General features: G+C 38.5%; 2 protein-coding genes across 5 annotated transcripts in view; one reads left to right on the forward strand and one right to left on the reverse strand.

The window, feature by feature from the left end:
- The window catches only part of POC1B (POC1 centriolar protein B), a 107418-nt gene extending 95017 nt beyond the window's left edge, over positions 1-12401 (forward strand). For all 4 annotated transcript variants that reach the window (XM_019918527.3, XM_073788357.1, XM_019918525.3 and 1 more), the window contains 2 exons: positions 7328-7546; positions 10883-12401. In XM_019918527.3, coding sequence (XP_019774086.2) covers positions 7328-7546; positions 10883-10987 — 324 coding nt within the window. In that variant the 3' untranslated portion in view covers positions 10988-12401. The remainder of the gene's footprint in view (positions 1-7327; positions 7547-10882) is intronic.
- Positions 4815-26755, reverse strand: part of LOC117314184 (uncharacterized) — a 111931-nt gene continuing 89990 nt past the window's right edge. Inside the window, exons 6-8 of the mRNA XM_073788359.1 lie at positions 10566-10796; positions 8790-9810; positions 4815-8281 (exon numbers count right to left, since the gene is read on the reverse strand). The gene's annotated coding sequence lies outside the window, so the exon portion shown is untranslated. The remainder of the gene's footprint in view (positions 8282-8789; positions 9811-10565; positions 10797-26755) is intronic.

The raw sequence follows: 26755 nt of genomic DNA on the forward strand, positions 1-26755 counted from the left end.
CAGCAATGTATGAGGATTCGAGTTTCTCTACATCTTCAACACTTGTTATATTCTTTCTTTTTTATTTTAGTAATCCTAATGGGTATGAATTGGTATCTCATTGTGGGTTTGATTTGCATTTCCCTGATAACTAATGATACTGAGCGCCTTTTTATGTGCTTATTGGCCATTTGTGTATCATCTTCTTTAGAGAAATGTCTATTCAAATCCTTTGATCATTTTTAATTGGGTTTTTTTTGTTTTTGGTTTTTTTTTTGAGGTACACGGGCCTCTCACTGTTGTGGCCTCTCCCGTTGCGGAGCACAGGCTCCGGACGCGCAGGCTCGGCGGCCATGGCTCACGGGCCTAGCCAGTCCGTGGCATGTGGGATCTTCCCGGACCAGGGCACGAACCCGTGTCCCCTGCATCGGCAGGTGGACTCTCAACCACTGCGCCACCAGGGAAGCCCCTGGGTTGTCTTTTTATTGTTGAGTTGTAAGAATCCTTTATATGTTCTCATACAAGTCTCTTATCAAATACATGATTTGCAAATATTTTCCCCAATTCTGCGAGATTTGTTCCCACTTTGTTACCTACTTTAAAAAAATATTTATTTATTTGGCTGCGCCGGGTCTTAGTTGAGACATGCAAGATCTTCTTTGCTGCGTGCAGGGTCTTCATTGTGGCATGCAAACTCTTAGTTACGGCACGTGGTATATAGCCGCCTGACCAGGGATCGAACCCGGGCCCCCTGCATTGGGAGCATGGAGTCTTAGTCACTGGACCACTGGGAAGTCCCTCTTGTTGTCTTTTGAAGCACAAAAGTTTTTATGTTTTGATAAAGTCCAATTTGTTATTTATTTTGTCATTTGTTAGTTTGGTATTGTATCTAAGAAGCTTCAGTCTAATCCAAGGTGAGGAAAATTTACTCCTATGTTGTCTTCTAAGATTTGTATTGTTTTAGCTCCTGTAGTTAACTTTATGATCCATTTTGAGTTAATTCTGTACATGGTGTGAGGTAGGGGCCCAAATCCATTCTTTTGAATTTAAAAATATAGTTTTTCCAGCACAGTTTCTTGAAAAAGACTATTATTTTCCATTCAATTATCTTGGCAACCTTGTCAAAAATCAATTGACCGTATATGGAAAGGTCTATCTATTCCATTGATCTATATGTCTGTCCTTATACCAGTCCCATGCTGTCTTGATTACTCTAGTTTTGTAGTGAATTTTGAAACTGGGAAATGTGAGTCTTGAACTGTGTCCTTCAATATTCTTTTGGCTATTCTGGGTTCCTTGCATTTCTATATGCCTTTTAAGACCAGCATGTCAATTTCTTTTAAACAGGCAGCTGGGATTTTGATGGGGATTGTATTGAACCTGTATATATCAATTTGGGGAATATTGCCATCTTAACAGTATTAAGTCTTACGTTCCATGAACATGGGGTATGGAATGTCTTTTCATTTATTTAGGTCTTTAATTTCTTTCATTGATGGTTTATTTGTAGTTTTTGGTATATAAGCCTTGCACTGTTTTTGTTAAATTTATTCCTAAACATTTTATTCTTTTTGATGCTCATGAAGACTGAGTTGTTTTCTTAATTTTATTTTTACATTTTTATTGCTATATGTTCGGAGGGCTTATTTGTTTTATTGTGGTAAAATATACAATTGTAAAATTGACCATTTTAACCATTTTTAAGTGTACAGTTCCCTGGCGTTAAGTATTCACGATGTTATGTACCCATCACCACTATTTTGAGATCTTTGTCATCATTTCAAACAGAAACTCTGTCCTCATTAAGCAATGGGTACATAAGCTCCATGTTTCTTCTCCCCTCCAGCTCGTGGTAACCTATACTCTCTCTGAATTTGCCTATTCCAGGTACCTCATACTAATGGAATCATATGGTATTTTCTTTTGTGTCTTGTTTGTTTTCACTTAGTATGTTTTCAAGGTTCATCCATGTTGTAGCATGTAGTAGAATTCTATTTTTATGGTTAAATAATATTCAATTGTATGTGTGTACCACATTTTGTTTATACATTTATTTGTTGATTGGTACTGGGTTGTTTTTATCTTTTGACTATTGTGACTAATGCCACTATGAATATTGGTGTACAAGTATCTGTTCAAGTCCTTGCTTTCAGTTCTTGTGGATATATACTCAGGAGTGGAATTGCTAGATTGTATGCTAATTCTGTGTTGTAACCTTTCGAGGAATAGCCAAACTGTTTTCCACATCAGGTGACCATTTTATATTCCCACAGCAATGCATGAGGGTTCCAATTTCTCCACCAACGCTTATTATTTTCATTTTTTAAAGTAATAGTTTTTTATTTTATATTGGGGTATAATTGATTTACAATGTTGTGTTAGTTTCAGGTGTACAGCAAAGTGATTCAGCTATACATATATATATATATACACACACACACACATACATATATATATATATATCTCCATTCTTTTTCAGATTCTTTTCCCATATACGTTTTTACAGAATATTGAGTAGAATTCCCTGTGCTATAAGTAGGTCCTTGTTGATTATCTATTTTATATATAGTAGTGTGTAGATGTTAATCCAAAACTCCTAATTTATCCCTCCCCCTGACCTGTCCCCTTTGGTAACCATAAGTTTGTCTTCAAAGTCTGTGAGTCTGTTTCTCTTTTGTAATTAAGTTCATTTGTATCATCCTTTCAGATTCCACATATAAGTGATATCATATATTTACCCTTCTCTGTCTGACTTACTTCACTTAGTATGATAATCTTTAGGTACATCCATGTTGCTGCAAATAGCATTATTTCATTCTTTTTTATGTCTGAGTAATATCTCATTGTATATATGTACCACATCTTCTGTACCACATCATCTTTACCCATTCATCTGTCAACGGGCATTTAGGTTGCTTCTGTGTCCTGGCTATTGTAAATAGTGCTGCAATGAACATTGGGGTGCATGACTCTTTCTGAGTTATGGTTTTCTCAGGGTATATGCCCAGGAGTGGGATTGCTGGGTCATATGGCAGTTCTGTTTTTAGTTGTTTTGTTTGTTTGTTTTGCGGTAAGCGGGCCTCTCACTGTTGTGGCCTCTCCCGTTGCGGAGCACAGGCTCCAGACGTGCAGGTTCAGCGGCCATGGCTCATGGGCCCAGCCGCTCTGCATGTGGGATCTTCCTGGACCGGGGCATGAACCCATGTCCCCTGCATTGGCAGGCGGACTCTCAACCACTGCACCACCAGGGAAGCCCTGTTTTTAGTTTTTTAAGGAACCTCTATACTGTTCAGTTTTTTAGAATAGTTTCAGAAAGACAGGTATTAATTCTTCTCTAAATGTTTGATAGAATTCACCTGTGAAGCCATCTGATTCTGGACTTTTCTTTGTTGGAAGATTTTTAATCACAGTTTCAATTTCAGTACTTGTGATTGGTCTGTTTATATTTTCTATTTCTTTCTGGTTCAGTCTTAGAATATTATACCCAAGGATTTTTCCATTTCTTCTAGGTTGCCCACTTTATTGGTATAGAGTTGCTTGTAGTAGTCTCTTATGATCCTTTGTATTTCTGTGGTGTCTGTTGTAACTTCTTTTTCATTTCGAATTTTATTGATTTGAGGTCTCCTTTTTTTTCCTTATGAGTCTGGCTGAAGGTTTATCAATTTTATTTATCTTTTCAAAGAACCAGCTTTTAGTTTCATTGATCTTTTCTGCTGTTTTCTTTGTCTCTATTGTTTTATTTCTCCTCTGATCTTTATTTCTTTCCTTGTACTAACTTTGGGTTTTGTCTGTTGTTCTTTCTCTAGTTGCTTTAGGTGTAAGATTAGGTTTATTTGAGATTCTTCTTGTTTCCTGAGGTAAGACTGTATCACTGTAAATTTCTCTGCTTTTGCTGCATCCCACAGGTTTTGGAACATCATGCTTTCGTTTTCATTTGTCTTTAGGTATTTATTGATTTCCTCAGTGATCCATTGGTTGTTTAGTAGCATATTGTTTAGCCTCCACCTGTTTGTGTTTTTTAGTTTTTTTCCTTGTAGTTGATTTCTAATCTCAGAGCGTTGTGGTCAAAAAAGATCCTTGATATGACTTCCATTTTCTTAAATATACCAAGGTTTGCTTTGTGGCCCAGCATGTAATCTATCCTGGAGAATGTTCCATGTGCACTTGAGAAGAATGTCTATTCTGCTGCTTTTGAATGGAATGCACTATAAATATCAATTAAGTCTATCTGGTCTAACATGTCATTTAAGGCCTGTGTTTCCCTATTGATCTGTCTGGATCTGTCCATTGATGTAAGTGGGGTGTTAAAGACCCACCCCACCCCCATTATTGTGTTACTGTCAGTTTCTCTTTTTATGGCTGTTAGTGTTTGCCTTATATATTGAGATGCTCCTATGTTGGGTGCATATATATTTCAATTGTTATACCTTCTTCTCAGATTGATCCCTTGATCATCATGTACTGCCCTTGTCTCTTGTAACAGTCTTTATTTTAAAGTCTGTTTCTTCTGATATGAGTATTGCTACTCCAGCTTTCTTTTGATTTCCATTTGCATGGAATACCTTTTTCCATTTGCTCACTTTCAGTCTGTATGTGTCCCTAGATCTGAAGTGGGTCTCTTGTAGACAGCATATATACGGGTCTTGTTTTTGTATCTGTTCAGCCAGTCTGTGTCTTTTGGTTTGAACCTTAAATTCCTTTATGTTTAAGGTAATTATATGTATTTATTGCCATTTTGTTAATTGTTTTGGATTTGGTTTTCTAGGTCTTTTTTCTTCACTTCCTCTTCTCTTCTTGTGATTTGATGACTAACTTTAGTATTGTGTTGGGATTGCTTTTTCTTTTGTGTGTGTGTGTATCTATTGTAGATTTGCAGTTTGCAGTTACCGTGAGGTTTTGATATAGGTGTGAGGTTTTGATATAGGTGTGTGTGTGTGTGTGTATATATATATATATATATATATATATATCACACACAAGATTGTTTCAAGTTGCTGGTCTCTTAATTTCAAATGCATTTCCAATATATCCTGCATTTGTACTCTCCTCGTGATTGCTGGTTTTGATATCATATTTGTATGTGGATGACTTCTTACCTTTACGTTTGCCTTTATCAGTGAGCTTTCCCATTCGTAATTTTCTCATTTCTAGTTGTGGCCTTTTCTTTTCTGCCTAGAGAAGTTCCTTTAGCATGTGTCATAAAGCTGGTTTGGTGGTGCTGAATTCTCTTAGCTTTTGCTTGTCTGTAAAGCTTTTGACTTCTCCCTCGAATCTGAACCAGAGCCTTGCTGGGTAGAGTATTCTTGGTTGTAGGTTTTTCCCTTTCATCACTTTAAATATATCATACCACTCCCTTCTGGCCTGCAGAGTTTCTGCTGAAAAGTCAGCTGATAACCTTATGGGGATTCCCTTGTATGTTACATGTTGCTTTTCCCTTGTTGCTTTTAGTATTTTCTCCTTGCCTTGAATTTTTGTCAGTTTGATTAATGTGTGTCTTGTTGTGTTCCTCCTTGGGTTTATCCTGTACGGGACTCTCTGTGTTTCCTGGACTTGGGTGACTGTTTCCTTTCCCCGTTAGGTAAGTTTTTGGCTATTATCTCTTCAAATATTTTCTCAGGCCCTTTCTCTCTCTTCTCCTTCTGGGACCCGTATAATGTGAATGTTGGTGTGTTTAATGTTGTTCCAGAGGTCTCTGAGAGTGTCCTTATTCCTATTCATTCTTTTTTCTTTAATATGTTCCATGACAGTGATCTCAAGCAATATCTTCCAGCTCACTTGTTCTTCTGCCTCATTTATTCTGCTAATTGATTCCTTCTAGAGTATTTTTCATTTCAGTTATTGTATTGTTCACCTCTTTGATTTTTACATCTTCTGTAGCTCTTTTTGAAACATTTCTTGTGCCTTCATTCTTTTTGTGAGATCTTGGATCGTCTTTACTATCATTACTCTTTTTTTTTCAGGAAGATTGTCTATCTCCACTTCACTTAGTCATTCTTCTGGGGTTTTACCTTGTTCCTTTGTCTGGAACATATTTCCCTGCCATTTCGTTTTATCTAACTCCTGTGTTTGTAGTCTCCGTTTCTGAGGCTGCAGGTTTGTAGTTCCTCTACCTTCTGGTGTCTGCACCCTGGTGGGTGAGGTTGGTCCAGGGGGCTGTGCAGGTTTCCTGGTGGGAGGGACTGGTGCCTGCCCACTGATGGGTGGAGCTGGGTCTTTTCCCACTGGTGGGCAAGGCCATGTCAAGGGGTGTGTTTAGAGATGGCTGTGGGCTCAGGATGACTTTAGGCAGCCTGTCTGCTGATGGGTGGTGGTGTGTTCCCACCCTGTTGGTTGTTTGGCCTGTGGCATCCTAGCACTGGAGCCTGCAGGTTGTTGGGTGGGGCCAGGTCTCAGTGCCAAAATGGTGACCTCCAGTAGAGCTCACGCAGATGAATATTCCCTGGGGCCTCCACCACCGTCATCCTTGTCCCCACAGTGAGCCACAGTCAACCCCCGCCTCCCCAGGAGTCCCTCCAAGACCCACAGGTAGGTCTGGCCCAGGCTCCTGTGGAGTCACTGCTTTGCCCTGTATCTCAGTGCACATGAAACCTTGCGTGGGCCCTCCAGGAGTGGAGTCTCTGTTTCCCCCAGTCCTGTGGAGCTCCTGCACTCTAGCCCTGCTGGCCTTCAAAGCCAAATGTTCTGGGGGCTCCTCTTCCTCCTGATGCCAGTCCCCCTGGCTGGGGGAGGGCCTGAGATGGGGCTCAGAACTCTGCCTCCTGTGGGAAAACCTCTGTGATATAATTATTTTCCAGTTTGTGGGTCACCCACCTAGTGGTATGGGATTTGATTATACTGTGAATGCACCCTTCCTACTGTCTTGTGTGGCTTCTTCTTTGTCTTTGGCTGTAGAGTATCTTTTTGGTAGGTTCTCATCTTTTTTTCGATTGTTGTTCAGCAGTTAGCTGTGATTTTGGTGTTTTCATGAGGGGAGGTAAGCTCAAGTCCTTCCACTCTGCCATCTTGTCTCCTCCCCCTAGAAATCAAATAATACTCACCTTAATGGATGTGACTTTTTAAAAATCAAGAATTAGCATGTAACCACCTTTTTAATGGTAGAACACCTGATCTTTCAGACAGATACATACAATTTTATTGAAAAAAAAATCAAGGAAAATTGTGAATTTCATCCATCCTTTTTTAGCCTTTTTTTCCTTCTTATAATTGTAATTTCCATAATTTGCTGTAGTTGAAGATGAACAATTAAATGAAAGCTGGGCTTTTAAAAGAGGAATGTTGAAAACTTTAATATATATCATTTTAAAGTTTGGAAAATATAACTCTTCCTATCTTTTCTATGGTGTCAAAGACAACGGAAACCACTGTTCATACTCTACCAGACAGGGGTGAAGAGATCTGCGGATATTTCTTGAACCCTTCTTTAATGTCATCAGAATGTTCACCTACAACCTTGAAAAAGAAAACAGAAGAAATGAGTGACCTCCCTTCTGAGAATCAGCGAAGCATACCACTCGCTGTGACCGACGCGCTAGAGCATATCATGGAACAGCTCAATGTTTTGACACAGGTGGGTTGGCGCACTTTTCACTTGGTCGTAAGAAGTTTTTCTTTCTTAGCAAGGCAAGCTCAAAGGTGGTAGTTAATATAGCAGCGCCTGCTGTGCTGAGCCGCTCTAAACCTTATGGAGGCAAAGTCAGAGCCCATGCACACATATACACGTATGCATGTTTGCACACACACACTGTACTCTATCTAGCATCTGAGGCCCACAAGCGAATAGAGGAAACCATGTACTTCATGCTACAAATGTATTATTTGATTCTGGACAGTAATGTTTTGCTGTAAGAATTTCTGATGCCATGTATTCAGATTTGGACATTATCAAAGAAATATTTAGGGCAATAAGAAAAATGTATTGGGATTAATCATTTCGGTTAGAATGAAATTTTGGCATTGCTTTAGTTTTTCACTCTGAAGAAGTTCTCTCTGTCCAATGTTTAACTTCCCTCATTCCAAAGCTCCTTACGTTGATGCTCTGTTCTTCTGGAGGTGAGGTTTCCACATTCCCCTTTTAGAATATTACCCAGTCCTTTGATGCCAATATACTTTTGCAAGAAGGGATCTTAATATATCAAAGGTCTTCCAACTCTTGGTCAGGAAATACAGACGTCATTTAATGGAAGCGGTGTATTAAGATGGATACATCAGAGGTTGCCCTTCCAGCTCTGCTCAGTGTTTCCTTTGAAGAATTCTTATTGTTCCTCTTTGATAAACAGAATGAGGATCCAGAGCAGACACTGTCCTAAATTATACAGAAAGAGGCTATAATGTGAACTAGAGAAGACGTCAGTTACTTTTGCAGAATAAATATTTCAAGTTGAAATTGCTCACGCATAGAAATCATCTAATTCTTATTCTCAACCCTGGCTGTACATTCTAATCGCCAGGGCAGTTAAAATCATCCAGACGTCCAGTTCTCATCTCCAGAGAATTCAAGGCCCTGGCATCGGACTTTTAAGGTTCCATTTTGGGTTAAGAGCCAGTAATTAAAAATTTTACCCTTTAGATAACATCTCAGGGCCTTGGAGTTAAAGGATGTGGATGTGGGTCATGACAAATTGTGAGAACGACCTTGGAGTCGTAAGATCTGTTCAATGAAAATAATAGGAAAATCATCAATTTTTGCTTTGCAGTATTGTGCTAGAGGTGACTGTGTTTATCGGACTTTCCTTTAAAAGGCAGTTTTTCTCTCAGCTTCATGCCAGCTTTAGTTTTGGTTGGCCTGTTTCCCAGGGCCCTGGCTTCCTCACCTGCACTGTCACATCGGGTGGCAAGTCCTCTTTAGGGTCTTTCCATCTTCTACTCTGTCAGCTTCGTGACTCATTTTGCCTTCTTTTTTCCTGATTTAAGGTTAAAATGGATCCCTTTAAACTTTATTGAAAGTCTGTAATTTTTTACTTTTAATTTTTAAGGACTTTCCTTCAAATATGAAAAGTTAAAAGCAGGCACAGCACACTTGCAAAATGGGAACAGTGTGAATCTGTGGGCAAATAACAAGTAAAATAAACACATTCAGATTCACTTTAATTACAGATGACTGAACATCTAACCCAGTGGCAGTGCTTATAATTCAGTACAGATTGTAGTATCACTTTCTCATTATAACTTTTAAGATGGTTGGTAGGTGAGTGGAGTTAACCAGGGTTAAAGGTGTTGATGATACACATATCAAAAGCTTTTGCATCTTACATTGTGATAAGTATCAGGCAAAATGCTTGGCACATAGTAGGCACTCACTCAAGAAATAGTAGAAAGTATTATCAGCATTGCCGTTAATTTCAGTGAATCATGATCTATAGTATGGAATATGAGAGCAAAAACTATTAGTTTTTTTTTTTAACTGATTGATTGCCTTCAGAGGCTGGTAGGGAATCAATTGTAACCAAGCATTTATTATGCTGCTTTTCCTATATGAACTGTACTACCAGGTAACCAAATAATATATGAGAGAAGTGTCTTGTATAAATTATCCCAACTAATACATTTTTTAAATGATGGAATTAGAATATCACTGGCAATCTCTAAGAATCGATAGATCTAGACATTAAGTAGCTACTGACAACACAGAAAAAGAAGCAAATGTTATTATTGTGCCCTCAAAAGAAAGAATAGTCTTACCGAGGGATCTAACCTGAGTCTTACCAAGCCTTTGAATCCAGCTTCCAATTTACATAAAATACAGAGGGTAGAAGAACAGATTAAACTGTACCCAGAGTACGCAGTCCCTAAAATCCAGACTGGTAGAGGCACTGCAGGTCAAATGGCCTGAACCTGTCCAAAGACAAATTATAAAGAAAATAAATGGAGAGAGTAGGGATCTGTAGATTAAAAGACTTTAAATGACATCAAATCTTGAAAATGGGTAAGATATAGTTATAGTGTCTAGGGATGTACACTTGAAAGATAAAACCATAAAGACCTGCAGAAAAGTGATTATTATAATGGTCAGAATAGGGGCTGTTATGGGGGAAGGTGCACGCAAGGCGCTCTGGGGTGGCTGGCAGAGTTCTAGTTCTTGACCTGGGTGTTGGTCGTAAGGGTGCTTTTCTCGTGAGAGTTCATTAAGTGCCACATGTTTTTTGTGCAACTTCCTGAATCTATTTTATCGTATAGTTTTTTTTAAAAGATAGATAAAAGACTGAAGATGAAGTAGTTTATCACAATTAGATTTACAAGTAGTTGCACGCGTGTGTGTAGTTATATACTCACGAGCTGAAGGAGTTAGAATATCTAAGATTCACGAAGTCCTGTGTGGCAGGCACCAGCTTAAGCATTTTACATGCGGTATTTCATTTAGTCAGTCTTCCTAACAACCCTATGAGTTGCTGTCATCTTCTGGGTGCAGAAAGGGGTAGCAGTCACTATATTTTCAAAGTAAGCTAGGTATCCAGCCGTCTAGGGTAATATAGGTATGGTCCGTCATGGATTGATTGTGACGGAAGGACCAGTGATGCCATTTAAGTAGCGGTGGGGTTATGTGGCATTCCATCCCCACCTCCCACATTCCATGTCACCTGTGACACTACCTAACATGCCTCCTGTGGCCTCTTCTCTGGCAGCAATGCTTTAGAAGATCAGACTTCAGAATTGCCTACAGAGGCTTGATCATTTACTCCATCTTCCTCAAATGGTTCCTTTTTTTTTCTTTTCCTCAAACTGCTTGACAGTGCTTTGCCTTGTGTTAGGGCACAGAAGCGGGGCAAGTTCTGGGGTTCATTTCTGAGCCAACCTCCTGGCAAAAGGGTGGCATTCCAGTTCTGAAAAAGATCAATGCTGAGATTATCATCATCATCCTCACCACCAGGTCACCAGGCATTGATTATTTTGTCCCCCTTTTTTGCAGACTGTTTCAATCCTGGAGCAGCGACTGACTTTGACAGAGGATAAGCTGAAAGACTGCCTTGAAAATCAGCAAAGGCTTTTCAATGCTATCCAACAGAAAAGTTGAATAGAAAGATATGAGCAGAGGCACGAGAAATGAACACATGTACACGTACTCAGGAAGGTAGTACAAGATGCTTTATGCAACACAACCATGTGCTAATTATCATGGCATTTCTTAAAAGGGTGAACAAAAGGCAGAAAAGGCATAATTAAGGACTAATTTAAACACACAAATCAATGCCGAGGACTAATTCAAATCATTACCATTTATGATTGCAGTAATAAAGTGATACACGTTCAAGTGGCTCTGTATTTTCCCCCATATTATTTTAAATGTCAGTTTTCATTAATAGTCCAAATCCTGCCAGTAAAGTAGTCAAATCTCTGTATTTCACTGTTATTCCAAATTGACCATGTTCAGGCAATTCCTTAAACACCTGGTGTACTTCTTTAGTGTAAACAGTACCCTTGGGGTGAAATAATTCACTTACCTCTAAAACAGCATTTTGTATGCAGAGAATGAATTAATGATCTGATTTGTATTTCTTTCTGTTAAAAAAAAAATTCTTTACCTATGCCTTGAAAAGATGATCTCATACAACTCCCAAACCGCAGAATTTCCACAGCAAGAATACACTTATTTTAATTAGCAACAGCACATACAGGACATACGGCAGGGGGTTTCGATTTAACTTATGGTATACATTGTTTATTCTTTGACCAACCTAAAAGAAGAGTTAGAAATATGTAAAGTGTACAAATCTGCTTCCGTAGATGAATGCACTGAATGATTTTGGTTGTATCCAAACCTGTGATCTCAGTTTACAAAGATTAAGTTAGTGCAGAATCCTGAAAACCCAGAACGATGCAACAGCAATATTTAAAAATATTCACACATGTATGTTCACATTCTTCAGAAATGTTTAGGGTGATTTTTTTAGCTGAATAAAGAACATTTGCATTGTCTTCCTATTTTCTTTTTAATGAATTGTGATTTGAAACAAAATGAAAATGAGCCAGGCATTCTAAGAGATCTTGGTTTTAAATTAAGAATTTTATCTTAAACAAAATAAGAGATTAAATTGAAAAAAACTGAATTTAGTTTGCATTTCTGTTAACCTATATCTAGAACAGAAGGTAGGAGAAGGCAGTCCACATTTATGATGCCTGTAGGCATATCATGGGGAAAATACTGTCTATGCTTTGGAAAAGAAAAAAGTCCTATTTATCTAGGAGTCTATATTTAGAAATTTCTCAAAGCAATTTATGAGGTGATTTTGTTTTATCATCTCGTGTGTTTTAAGTGACTTTTTAGATAATACTAAGTGTGAACTTCTAGACAGATTCAAGAGTTTATAAGACTAAGTGGCACTGTATTTTTATAACCTCATTGAGAAGACTAAGAAATGAAATGTCATACCAATTTTTATCTACTTTTTTAATGCTTCAAACAATAAAGACATTTTACCTTTAAAAAAGTTGTTTCTTTTTAAATGATTAAAATCTAGAAATGCTAAACTTCTTATCTAGCTCACTCAACTTTAACCTTCATAACAATCTCCTGGAGAAGTTGTCAAAACAGTTCCGGCCCTTTGCCCCGGGTTTATGATTCACTAGGTCTGGTCTGGTGAGGCCCAATAATCTGCATCTCTAACAAGCTCACAGGAGATTTAATGCTGTTGGCCTCAGGCCCACACTTTAGAAACCACTGACCAGCTATAGCCACTTCCTGCAACATGGTATTGCCACACCTTTTACAGTCATAGAACTTTATAAGTGATATAAAAACAGTGATGATGTAAGTTTAAAAGCCTTGACACTTTTTCAGGAGGGTTATTTTATAAGCCCCCCAACACCTCTTTTATGCTTTTGAGGCTTCTTTTCGTCAGATGCCAGCCTCTCATCTGTCCTAGCTGCATGTTCACTGCATGATCAACTTCTCCACTTGGACAACATGGCAGGCAGCCTCTGAATATGTCCACAGCCAAACTCTGCTGCGCCTCACCCCCACCCACAGCCAGCTCCTCCCCTCGTCTTCCCACCTCCATAAATGGCAACTCTCCTTCAAGGCGCTCAGGCTGAAGACCTCAGAGTTATCCTTAAATCCTTGGTCTCACTCTCCACTCCCATTCCTTCAGCAAATCTCATGAGAACATATGAAACACCTGATCATTTCTCACACCTCCATCAGCCACCAAAACCCAGGCCACCATCATCTCTCACCTGGATGTCTGCAGTGCCTCTTAACTGTCTCCCACTGTCACCCTTGCACAGCAGGCCACAGTGGTTCTTGAAAAGCCTGAGTTCATACCATACGACCCAGCAATCCCACTACTGGGCATATACCCTGAGAAAACCGTAATTCAAAAAGAGTCACATACCACAATTTTCACTGCAGCTCTATTTACAATAGCCAGGACATGGAATCAACCTAAGTGTCCATCGACAGATGAATGGATACAGAAGATGTGGCACATACATACAATGGAATATTACTCAGCCATAAAAAGAAACGAAATTGAGTTATTTGTAGTGAGGTGGGTGGACCTAAAGTCTGTCATACAGAGTGAAGTAAGTCAGAAAGAGAAAAACAAATACCATATGCTAACACATATATACGGAATCTTAAAAAAAAAAAAAAAAAAAGGTTCTGAAGAACCCAGAGGCAGGACAGTAATAAAGACACAGATGTAGAGAATGGACTTGAGGACATGGGGAGGGGGAAGGGTAAGCTGTGACAAAGTGAGAGAGTGGCATGGACATATATACACTACCAAACGTAAAATAGATAGCTAGTGGGAAGCAGCCGCATAGCACAGGGAGATCAGCTCGGCGCTTTGTGACCACCTAGAGGGGTGGGATAGGGAGGGTGGGAGGGAGGGAGACGCAAGAGGGAGGAGATACGGGGATATATGTATCTGTATAGCTGACTCACCTTGTTATAAAGCAGAAACTAACACACCATTGTAAAGCAATTATACTCTAATAAAGGTGTTAAAAAAAAAAGAAAAGCCCGAGTTCAAACATGTGGCTCTTCAGCTCCAAACCCTTCAGGACTTCCCATCTTAGAGTAAAAGCCCAAGACTTGACAGTAGTGATGTGCTCCTAACCTCTTCACCTTAGACCTCCCCTCCCCCTTGGGGGTCACCCTTACTCACTGCCCTCTGGCAGCAGTGGCCTCTCTGCTTCCCTTTGTAGAAGCAAAATGGTTCCCACCTAAGGGCATCTGTACTTGAGGGCATTTGTACTTGCCATTTCCTCTGCCTGGAGCTCTGTCCCCAGGTATCCCTCGTAACATTCCAGCCCTGCTCACATTCTGCCTCTTCAGAGGTGCTCTTCCTAACCAGCCTATATGGAATAGTAACCCTCCATTCACTCCCTCTGGTATATAGCTCTGGTACAACACAGGTTGCAACACAGTTACAGTCCTGCCTCTTCCACTGTGAACCGACCTTCTCAAAAACCAAGCACTGTCACCTTTATATTCCCCATCTACCACAGTACCTCGTTCATAGGCTGAGCTCAACAGATAGGTGTCCCAAAAAAATGCTCAACCTAAAAGTTGAGCATTATGTTTTATCCGGTGGGCTTACTGAGCACTTAAGCCCAAGATACAGCTTCTCAGATAGCTCTGAGGGATTATTTACAAAGAGGTTAAGACAGGAGCCAGGATATAAAGGAGTTTTGCAAACAAAACAATACAAACAAAACAAAACAAACAAGAACAGGTAGTCAGAACATCAAAAGATTACTGCTAGAGAAAAACCAGACATCTCAAGTTAATGAATTTTAGCACTTTTCCATGTATGGGAAGATGCGGGGCTTATTGAAATTATTCCTTTGATATGCACCTTAACTATCTAGGGCCAGTATCCTGTTTTTCTCCATCCTGAATTCCCCTCAGGGTGCACAGTTGGTGGCTGCAGTGGCTGCAGCATCCTTTGTTTACTGAAATGCTGGTAACATTCTATGTCCACAACGTTTCCTCTTGGTCATAAATTCAACCACGGTTTGGGAGGCATTTAATGACCAATTTTGTCCCACAGTGCTAGGAAGGCTCATTCCTAGATCAGGCGAAGATTGTGTGATAGGCTATTCAATCCGCTCATTTTTTGGATTAGGGCTATTGATCTTCTAAAATTCTCTGGATCAGCTGTCTTACTAGACTATTATGATCCAGGTAATGTTTTCCTTTGTTGCTTCTTCCCGTATCTAGAGTTGCATGCACTATTACAATTATTCTATGTAGAGTTATATATGATCAACTACCTCAAGACTTTTAGCCATCATTAATTTTGTCAGAGGCCTGGTTATACATTGGGTAGTGCAAGAGATAACAATCCTATAAAATAGACAGAATAAGTAATATAGCTAGTAACATTAATAAGGTCATAGTACAGCAGAGAGAGACACAAGGTATAAATAATTTGAAAACAACAAGAGAGCAAATTAAAACAATGATTAGCATAACTAGTTATAATCTGGTTGCAATAAGCCATCAAGTCCACAGGGGAGCCACCTGGAGAAGCCAAATTCTGGAAGAATCAGGTAGAGAGAAAAAGCTAAATGTTTCATAATCATTTACAAAAGTATACTTTATCAACTTGTTGCAGGTCACAGCATAAGAGGAAAGATTTTCTGGAAAAGATTAAAAGGCAGTATATTTCAGCAGAGAGTCATAAAACTGTCTTATGTATCAGTTCATTCAGTCCCATGTAACTAATTCCTGTTGATCTGGATGAAGTCATCAGGTTTTTTCATTAGAGTTTTAAACTTTCCTACCCAGTTCAGTTGTATGATATAAAGTTATCAGAAACCTTAATTTATCAAAAAGTCCTTCTTATGAATCTTCCTGAAGATCCTCATATTTTATACAATCAGAGTAAAACAATGATTGTTTTTAAATGACAAAGATTTAAAATGGTATTGCTAAAGATCTAATTACAATGCAATTGACAAGAAACTTGGGATATTTTTGTGACATACAACATTTTGAGATAATAAATAGAATTATGACTGATAACATAACAGGACATATCAGATTTTTAGGAATTTCATATAAATTTTGGAATATCTATATTAATGACATTTACCCATACAATATAACCTAAGGTTTGTCTCCAATCATTTAACAATGCTTCAAGTAATTTAACACACCAAATAAGCTTAATTAGTTTAACATTTCTCTAAGGTGCCTCAGGGCTCCTCTGAGGCATCCCTGAGTTAGCTGGAGGTCAAAAGAACTTCAATTAAATTTGATATTTGAGAAGTCTGTCAAAAATATCAAAAAGGTTTCAAGACACTTGGTCAAATAGGATCATAGGTCACTGTGAAACAATACTTATTATTTTTTTTTAACAATACTTACTTAACGTAAGTGACAAAATATTTCAAAAGCAAATACAAATCACTTAAAGGTAAAGGAACACAAAAGCAGTATTCCAAGAAAAATTTGTTCTCTTAACAAAGAGAGGAACCAAATCCAGTCCTGCACCAGCCCACTTAACAAAATCCATTTACCTCATTAAATTTAATCTCAGCCTAACCATGCACAAAACGACTTTTCAGGGCTCCCTTTCCATAAACCTTTCATGACTTTCTGAATCCATATGCGTTTGTCCCGTATTTTTCCATCAAGAACAAGCTCTAGAACAAAAATCACTCTTTTCACTTAACAAAAGGTATTTCCATGCCTCATACCTTCTTTTACTGAAGACACACATCCTATTTTCCTTGCATACTGAAATGTTTCCCTCACTTTTAGTAGCTTTAACTACGTATTACCACTTTAACCCTTAAAAACCTTAATCTCTAGCAAAAACTGACAAGCAGCAAGTAATTGTGAACTCTGTCATACCAGCATTTCCTGATTGGAAAAATCCATAACCTCCAGAAACATACATCTTCTCATAGCATAATTTCCTTCCTCTTTCCCTCTTATAAGGATACAAAGGTAGGTAATTTTAGACCTGCTTAGCATTTAATGTTCCAGTATTTTATCTTATTTGAAATGACTTTGATATTCAATAATTTCCCATCATTTAACTTAGCAAAACTCAAGTTACCAGAAATCTGGAGAAACTATTTTAGACAGACATACCCCAAGTATAATTCCTAAGGAGTTCACCTGAAAACTCCTCATTTACTTTTGTTTTACAAGTTATGAAAATATACCAAGTTAACTTTTTCTTCTTGCTGACAAACTCTCCAACAGAAATAACATGACCTTACTGACCTTCAGTTAACCTAGGTACAATAAAAGACCTATATTGATAAACCAACAAGCCTAAGCTAGCTTTAATACCAGATATTAACTTAATATTGGATATTTCTTAGATCATGTGACCCTCAAATTCATTCTGACCAGTTTCTTTTATATTTAGAAATATTTTATTTGTAAGTGCTTACTTTCAAGTCAAACAAAGCTCTTCTATAAATTTAATTTTGATATTTTCTGGAGGTAGAGATATGTTATATGTATAATATACACAGACATAAAAAGACATAATTAGAAATCTCATAGCTTCACTTTAACACTTAGTTATGAATCAGGTGTTACAATATAAACTTAGATATAAACTTACAATATAAAATAAGTTTATAAACAATATAAACTTAGTTTATAAATAATAGTTGAAGTAAGTTAAATTTATTTGCTCAGATGACTAGGGCTTTACTCTTTGTGGAAAAGACGTAAGATTTTTATTTGTCCTTGATAAACACTTAAGGAGGATATGATTTAGATTCTAGGTGAGGGAGCCTTTCCAGTTGTTCCAGTTTTAAAAGGCCACTTTTTCCCTTTTTCTCTCCTTGGCTTCAGGTTCTTTCTGATTGAACTGATAAGGCTCAGTCTCAGGTCATTGTGGGTTATATCTAAACTTCTGATTTGTAGAGATTTGCAAGACAAAGATAGCTGCTTTTAATTCTCCAAAGAACTGGTCTGCCTCCTAAATGATATTAAAAGATTGATTTGCCCAACTATATTTCCTTTCATTTGCTTTTTTCATATAAGTGAGAAGATTTCCAACTAAACTGAAATTCAAGAGTTCTATGTTCTAGAATTTTAGTTTCATTTATCAAGCCTTCAAAAGCTTGCACAAAGCATTCAACTAAGTCCCGCTTTCTGAGTGCACAGGCTAGACCCAGAGCAAAGTTTCTGTTGTGGTTTTTTTCTTTTATTAGCCCCTGAATATTACCTTGCAGATTTTACTTTATATTGTACAGTCTCAGGTAACCCCATTGGTTTCCTTAGTATGTTTAATTAATGTTTCCTGAGAGACAGATTCATATGCCCTGTCTTATAGTACCAAGCAGGGGAAGCATTCCCCAGTGAGATATACTGTTTATCCCACAATAAAATTAGGCAAAAGAGATGTAACCATCTTCAATAAAGCATATTTAAATATACCAATTTTTATAAACTTTCATCTCAATTATATCAACTCTTACACGTTTAGCTTTTAGTTTCAATTAGGACACAATAAAAAAGCCTTGCTGTTACAAGGAGTCCTAGAAGCTTTCCTTTCTTTTTATTCCTGACCATTTATCTGTTTTTGTATAAAAGGCTCTGGGGTCCCCAGTGAGGGGTTGAGCCAAGGGACTCAGGCCCATTCATCAATATTTTAACTTGATTTTAACTAGGACTAACTGTTGCTGCAAGTAATTGTTCATCAAATATCTCAGAGTAATTTTCTTCCAACATTTTTAAGTATATGTATAAGCTGGGAGAAATACAGCAAACTCGTTTGGAGTTGCTTTAACGTTGGGAACCAAAAAGAGGGTCTCTTTGGGTCATCCAACCTTAGGTATTGTTGTATCAAATCTTTGTTTTAATACCACTGATGTCCATTTAATTTATCCCAATTCTTAATAACCATCTAAAGACTTCTTTATCCATTTGGGACAAGTACTTTTAAAATTTCCACCTCGTTGGGAGGAAGTCTCTAGACTTTCCTTCAGTTTTTTCTTATTCTCTGTTAATCAACCTGTTAATAATCCTACTGTTTTTATTAGCATCTGTGAGACTCATTGAGGGGAAGTGGAGACCACAAATAAGGGCTTCCAAACCGTTTTTTCTGTGTTTGTTTTAAATTAAGGGAGTTCTTAGGTTAACCACTAAGAACCACTAAGTTCTTAGGTTTTCCACCTTCTAATTTGTTTTTCTATAGTTACCAATGAAACAGCTGTTAATAATGAGAACTCTCTAAAAATTTACCAATTTAGAAGTTTCTCTAATGTAAAAGGATTCATCATTCAGCCATTAATGAGATCTCTTAATATCTACTCAAATCAATAAGATGCGAGGCATTCCCAAAGAGACTGGAAGGATGCTACCTATACAAGATTCAGAAGTTTACTCCCAAGAAATGCTTCAAATAATTCTGAAAGCTCAGGGGGAAAAAAAAAGCCATGGCACAAGGATCCAGGATTCAAGAGGGATTTTACCTGCCACTCCAGATGTAGCAAAAAAGTGAGCTCTGGGCTCAACAGGAGTTGGTTTCCTTATTTTAACAGCAAAACAAAACATGTTCGAGACAAAATGGTGGAGTAGAAAGGACTTGAGCTCACCTCATCTCATGAAAACACCAATATCACAACTAACTTCTGAACAACCATCAGTAAAAAAGAATGGAACCAACCAAAAAAGGTATTCTATATTCAAAGACAGAAATTCACAACAAGATGGTAGGAGGGCACTTTCCACATATAATCAAATCCAATAACCGCGAGTGGATAACCCACAAACTGGAAAACAATTATATCAGAGGTTTTCCCACAGGATTGAGAATTCTGAGCCCCATGTCAGGCTCCCAGTCTGAGGGTATGGCATCAGGAGAGGAGTCCCCAGAGCATTTGGCTTTGAGAGGCCAGCAGGGTAGAGTGCAGGAGCTCCACGGACTGGGGGAAACAGAGACTCCACTCCTGAGGGTCCACACAAGGTTTCATGTGCACTGGGATGCAGGCAAGCGTGACTCACAGGACCTGGGCCAGACCTACCTGCGGGTCTTGGAGGCTCCTGGGGAGGCGGTGGTTGACTGTGGCTCACTGTGGGGACAAGGACAAACGGTGGTTGATGCCCAGGGGAATATTCATCAGCGTGAGCTCTCCTGGAGATCGCTTTTTGGCACTGAGACCTGGCCCCACCTAACAACCTACAGGCTCCAGTGCTGGGATGCCTCAAACCAAACAACCAACAGGATGGGAACACACCACCACCCATCAGCAGACAGGCTGCCTAAAGTCTCCTGAGCCCAAAGCCACCTCTAAACACACCCCTTGACATGGCCTTTGCCCCGGACAGAACTCCATCTTCACCCACCAGTTGGCAGTCACCAGTCCCTCCCACCAAGAACCTGACAAACCCCTGGACCAACCTCACCCACTAGGTATGGACACCAGAAGCTAGAGTAACTACAAACCTGCAGCCTCAGAAATGGAGACTGCAAACACAGAAGTTAGATAAAACGAAATGGCGGCAATATGTTCTACAAAGGAACAGATAAAACCCCAGAAGAATGACTAAGTGAAGTGGAGATAGACAATCTTCCGAATAAGAACTATGAGTAATGTAGTAAAGACGATCCAAGATCTCAGAAAAAGAGTGGAGGCACAGACTGAGAAGATACAAGAAATGTTTTAAAAAGGCTAGAAGATTTGAAAATCAACAAACAGAGGTGAACAATACAATAACTGAATGAAAAATCTCTAGAAGGAATCAATTAGCAGAATAAATGAGGCAGAAGAACAATGAGTCTGGAAGACAGATTGGGTGGAGATCGCTGTCACAGAACATATTTAAAAAAAAGAATGAATAGAAATACGAACACTCTCAGAGACCTCTGGACAACATGAAACACACCAACATTCACATTATAGGGTTTCCAGAAGGAGAAGAGAGAGAGAAAGGCCTGAAAAAATTTGAAGAGATAATAGCCAAAAACTTACCTAACATTGGGAAAGGAAACGTCACCCAAGTCCAGGAACACAGAGGTCCCATACAGGATAAACCCAAGGGGAACACAACAAGACACATTAATCAAATTGACACAAATTAAAGCAAGGAGAAAATGCTAAAGCAACAAGGGAAAGCAACATGTACATACAAGGAATCCCATAAGGTTATCAGCTGATTTTTCAGCAGAAACTCTGCGGCCAGAAGGGAGTGGCATGATATGTTTTAAATGATGAAGGGAAAACCTACACCAAGATACTCTACCCAGCAAGGCTCTGTTTCAGATTCGAGGGAGAAGTCAAAAGCTTTACAGACAAGCAAACTAAGAGATTCAGCACCACAAACCACTTTATATGACAATGCTAAGGAACTTCTCTAGGCAGAAAAGGCACAACATGATTAGAAAATTACGAATGGGAAAGCTCACTGATAAAGGCAAACGTAATAGGTAAGAAGTCATCCACATACAAATATGTATCACAAAACCAGCAATCACGAAAGGATAACAAATGCAGGATATATTGTAAATGCATTTGAAATCAAGAGACCAGCAACTTGAAACAATCTTGGTATGTGAGATATATTTATATATATATATATATAAATATATATGGCTATATCAAAACGTCATGGTAACGGCAAACTGAAAATCTACAATAGATGACACACACACACAAAAGAAAAAGCAAGTCCCAACACAACACTAAAGTTAGTCATCAAATCACAAGAGAAGAGAACAAAAGATGAATGGGAAGAAAAAGACTAGAAAACAAATCCAAACAATTACAAAAAGGCATAATAACATACATATAGATAATTACCTTAAACATAATGAATTTAATGTTCAACACCAAAGACACAGACTGGCTAACAGATACAAAACAATACCCGTATATATGCTGTCTACAAGAGACCCACTTCAGATCTAGGACATATACAGACTGAAAGTGAGGAAATGGAAAAAGGTATTCCATGCAAATGGAAATCAAAGAAAGCTGGAGTAGCAATACTCATCTCAGAAGAAACAGACTTTGAAATAAGGACTGTTACACATGACAAAGACACTACGTGCTGATCAAGGATCAATCAAGAAGAAGGTATAACAATTGAAATATATATGCACCCAACAAGAGCATCTCATATATAAGGCAACACTAACAGCCATAAAGTAGACACTGACATACACAATAATGGGGGGGGTCTTTAACGCCCCACTTACATCAATGGACAGATCATCCAGACGAAAATAAGGAAACACGGTCTTAAATGACACATTAGACCAGATGAACTTAGTTGATTCTAAAGTTTTCCATGCAAAAGCATTAGAATAGACATTCTTCTCAATGCATATGGACATTCTCCAGGCAGATCACATGCTGGGCCACAAAGCCAAAATCAGTATATGTTAAGAAAATCGAATCTTATCAAGCATTTTTTCAACCACAACACTATAAGATTAAATTAACTACAAGGAAAAACTGTAAGTAACCAAACACTTGGAGCCTAAACATATGTTACCTAACAACCAATGGATCAATGAAAAAATCAAGGAAATAAAAAATTACCTAGAGACAAATGAAACAGAAAACTTGATGATCCAAAACCTGTTGGATGTAACAAAGCAGTTTCTAAGATGGGTTTACAAGGTACAATCTTACCTCAGAATAAGAAAAATCTCAAATTAACAACCTAACCTTACACCTAAAGCACATGAGAAAGAACAACAAACAAAACCGCAAGTTAGTACAAAAAGAAATCTACAGATCAGGGCAGAAATAAACGCAAAGAGATGAACGAACAATGGAAAAGATCAATGAACTAAAAGCTGGTTCTTTGAAAGAGATAAACAAATTGCTAAAACCTTTAGGCAGACTCATAAAGAAGAAAAGTAGAGTGCTCAAATCAATAAAATTAGAAATGAAAAAGAAGCTAGAACTAACACCACAGAATACAAAGTCATAAGAAACTCCTACAAACAATTATATACTAATAAAATGGACAACCTAGAGGAAATGGACAAATTCTTATAAAGTTACAATATTCCAAGACTGAAACCATATAAATAGAAAATATGAACAGATTGATCACAAGTACTGAATTGAACTATGATTGAAAACTTCCAACAAACAGAAGTCCGAACCAGATGGCTTCACTGTGAATTCTATCAAACATTAAGACAAGAAGTTAACACCTATCCTTCTGAAATTATTCCAAAAATTGCAGAGGTAGTAACACGTCCCAAACTCATCTATGAGGCCACATCACCCTGATACCACAACCAGACAGAGATATCACAAAAAAGAAAGTTCAGGCCAATTCGCACTGATGAACATAAATGCAAAAGTCCTCAATAAAATACTAGCAAACCAAATTTTAACAATACATTAAAAGGATCATACACCCATGATCAAGTGGGATTTATCCTATGGATGGAAGTATTTTTCATTATCCACAAATCACTCAGTATCATACACCACATTAACAATTTAAGAATAATAACCATACGATCCTCTCAATAGATGCAGAAAAAGCTTTTGGACAAAATTCAACCCCATTTATGATAAAAAACAATCAGAAGTGGGCAAGAGGGAACCTACCTCAACATAATAAAGCCATATATGACAAACCCACAGCTAACATCATCCTCCAATGGTGAAAAGCTGAAAGCATTTACTCTAAGATTAGGACAAGACAAGGATGTCCACTCTGGCCACTTTTATCACATAGTCGCGAAGACCTAGCCATGGCAATCAGAGAAGAAAAAGAAATAAAAGGAAGCCAAATTGGAAAAGAACAAGTAAAACTGTTACTGTTTTTCCAGATGACATGATACTAACACATAAAATCCTAAGATGCTACCCTGAAATTTCTAGAGTTCATCATGAATTTGGTAAAGTTGCGGATACAAAATTAATACAACAGAAATCTCTTGCATTCCTATACACTCCACACAAACGATCAGAAAGAGAATTAAGGAAACAATCCCATTTACCATCACACTGAAGACTAAAATTCCTAGGAGTAAACCTACTAAGGAAGGAAAAGACCTGACTCTGAAAACTATAAGACACTGATGAAGAATCGAAGATGACACAACATATGTAAAGATATACCATGTCCTTGGTTGGAAGAAGCATATTGTCAAAATGATTATACTACCTAAGGCAATCTACAGATTCAATACAATCCCTATGAACTACCATGGCATTTCTCATAGAACTAGAACAAATTTTTATAATTTGTTATGAAACACAAAAGATCCCAACAGCCAAAGCAATCTCAAGAAAGAAAACAGAGCTGTAGAATCAGGCTCCCTGAACTTCAGAGTATACTACAAGCTACAGTCATCAAACAGTATGGTACTGGCACAAAAACAGAAATATAGATCAACGGAATAGAATAGAAAGTCCAGACATAACCCATGCACTATGGTCAATTAATCTACGACAAAGGAGCAGAATATACAATGGAGAAAAGACGTCTCTTCCCAATTGGTGCTGGAAAACTGAACAGCTACATGTAAAAGAATGAAATTAGAACATTCTCTAACACCATACACAAAAATAAACTCAAATGGATTAGAGGCCTAAATGTAAGACGTATACTATAAAACTCTTAGAGGAAAACTTGGCAGAACACTCTTTGACACAAAGCGCAGCAATATCTTTTTGGATCCACCTCTAGAGTAATGAAAATAAAAACAGAATAAACAAATAGGACCTAATTAAACTTAAAAGCTTTAGCCAGCAAGGAACCATAAATTGAAATGAAAAGACAACCACCAATGGAAGAAATATTTGCAAAGGCTGTGGACCAACGGGGATTATCTCCAAAATACACAACAGCCCATGAATCTCAATATCAAAAAAACAAACAACCCAATTGAAAAAATGGGCAGAAGTTCTAATAGATATTTCTCCAGAAGACATACAGATGACAAAAAGAACACGAAAAGATGCTAAACATTGCTAATTATTAGAGAAATGCAAAGATAAACTACGATGATCTAGGGAATGTGATCAAGATAAGGAGTTGTAGGAAGTGAAGCTCACCTTCTCCCACAAATACATCAAAATACATCTACATGTGAATGTTTTCTCACAGAATATCTACAGAACACTGGCGAAAGACCTCGACTGCTGAAAGGGCAAGAAAATCTCCACGTAACTGGGTAAGACAAAGAAAAGGAAAAACATATAAGAAAGGTACGGATGAGAACTACACTTGTGAGGGATCTGTGAAAGAGAAAGGTTTCCCGCACCCTGGGAAGCCCCCTCACTGCAAGGAGATCAGCCAAGACAGAAGGGGAGCTTCAGAGCCTCAGAGGAGAATGCAGCAGCTGGTTTGTGTGGCAGCCAGAGTGAAGGCAGGACTGTACAGATGGTCGAGCCTCCCCGCCCTGCATTCCCCAGCCTGATAAACATATCACCAGTGTGGCTGGGTGCTGGAACTCAGGCTTTGGAGATCAGACCCAGGGAGAAGACTGGGGTTGGCTGTGCAGAAACAGACTCGGGGGCAGGGTGTGCTAGAATCTGGCATGACAGCCACTGAGGGTTTACGCAGAGGAATCCTGGGCCACCTTAGAGGCCAGATGCCATTGTTTGGGATTGCACGAGGGTAGGGTCAGGCCCACCACTGCAGCCTTTTTCCTGTGCGCATGCTCACAGAGGGCAGGACACCACCTGCAAGGGCCTCAGGGTGTCGCAAGCCACTGCTTCCCTCCCTCCCAGACTCCAGGAGTGGTTGTGAGCTGCCTCTGCTCCACTGCATGCTCTGGGGGTGCACCTGAGCTGCCACAGCCGCTGAGAATCCCGTACCAGTCATCAGCTGATGCATCTGCACACCTGCTATGAGGGAATAACAACAGCACACTCTGGGGAAAGCCCATTGCTAGTGGGCAACAGGCATCCAATACTAAAAAAAAACCCTCACACCAAATGTATTAAACCCACACAAGCTACACAGGGACCCCCCACCTCTAAATAGCCCTCCAGAGACCGCAGGAGATAACTGTTTCTCCTCATCACAGAATAAGAATATAAGTATATGAAGAAGCAGAATTCCACTAAAGGAAAAAACAATGAAACAGCATCTTCAGTCTAATAGACTCCAAGTTCAAAAGGGATTAACGAGACAACTGAAGGATTATAAAAGCTATCGACCGAATGCAAGTACTGTAAAAAGAACTAGAAACTATAAAGAGGGACATCCGAAAAATTAGAAACTCATTTGCAGAGACGGAATCTGAGCTAAAGGCAATGAATAGCAGAAATGATATGCAGAAAAACGAATAAGTGACCTGGAAGATAGAATAATGGAATCACCAATCAGGGCAGAAGACAGAGAGCCAAATAAAAAAAAATGAAAACATATAAGGGACCTATGGGATAATATAAAGGCATGTCCATCTGTGCATATTAGGATTCCACAAGGGAGAAATAAAAAGTGGGTCAAAAATGTTTTGAGACATTATAGTTGAAAACTTCCCCAACCTACAGAAGGAAATATGATACAGATACAGGAAGCACAGAGGGTCCCACCAAGATAAACCCAAGAGACCTACACCAATACATATTATAAAAAAATGGCAAAAGTTTAAAGAGAGGATTATAAAGGCAGCAAGAGAAAAAGAGTTAATTAACAAGGGAACCCCCATAAGGCCATCAGCTGTTTCTCTACAGAAACATTGCAGGGCCAGAAGGGAGTTGGCAATATATATTCAAGTCCTGAAGAAAAAAATCTGAACCTAGGATATTCTACCCAGTAGTATATCATTTAGAATAGAAGGAGAGATAAAATTTCTCAGACAAGAAAAAACTAAAATACAGCATACTAAACCTATCCTAAAGGAAACATTGAAAGGTCTTCCCTAAATAAAAA

Source organism: Tursiops truncatus, chromosome 11 (genome assembly GCF_011762595.2).
Source record: "Tursiops truncatus isolate mTurTru1 chromosome 11, mTurTru1.mat.Y, whole genome shotgun sequence".
NCBI lineage: Eukaryota > Metazoa > Chordata > Mammalia > Artiodactyla > Delphinidae > Tursiops > Tursiops truncatus.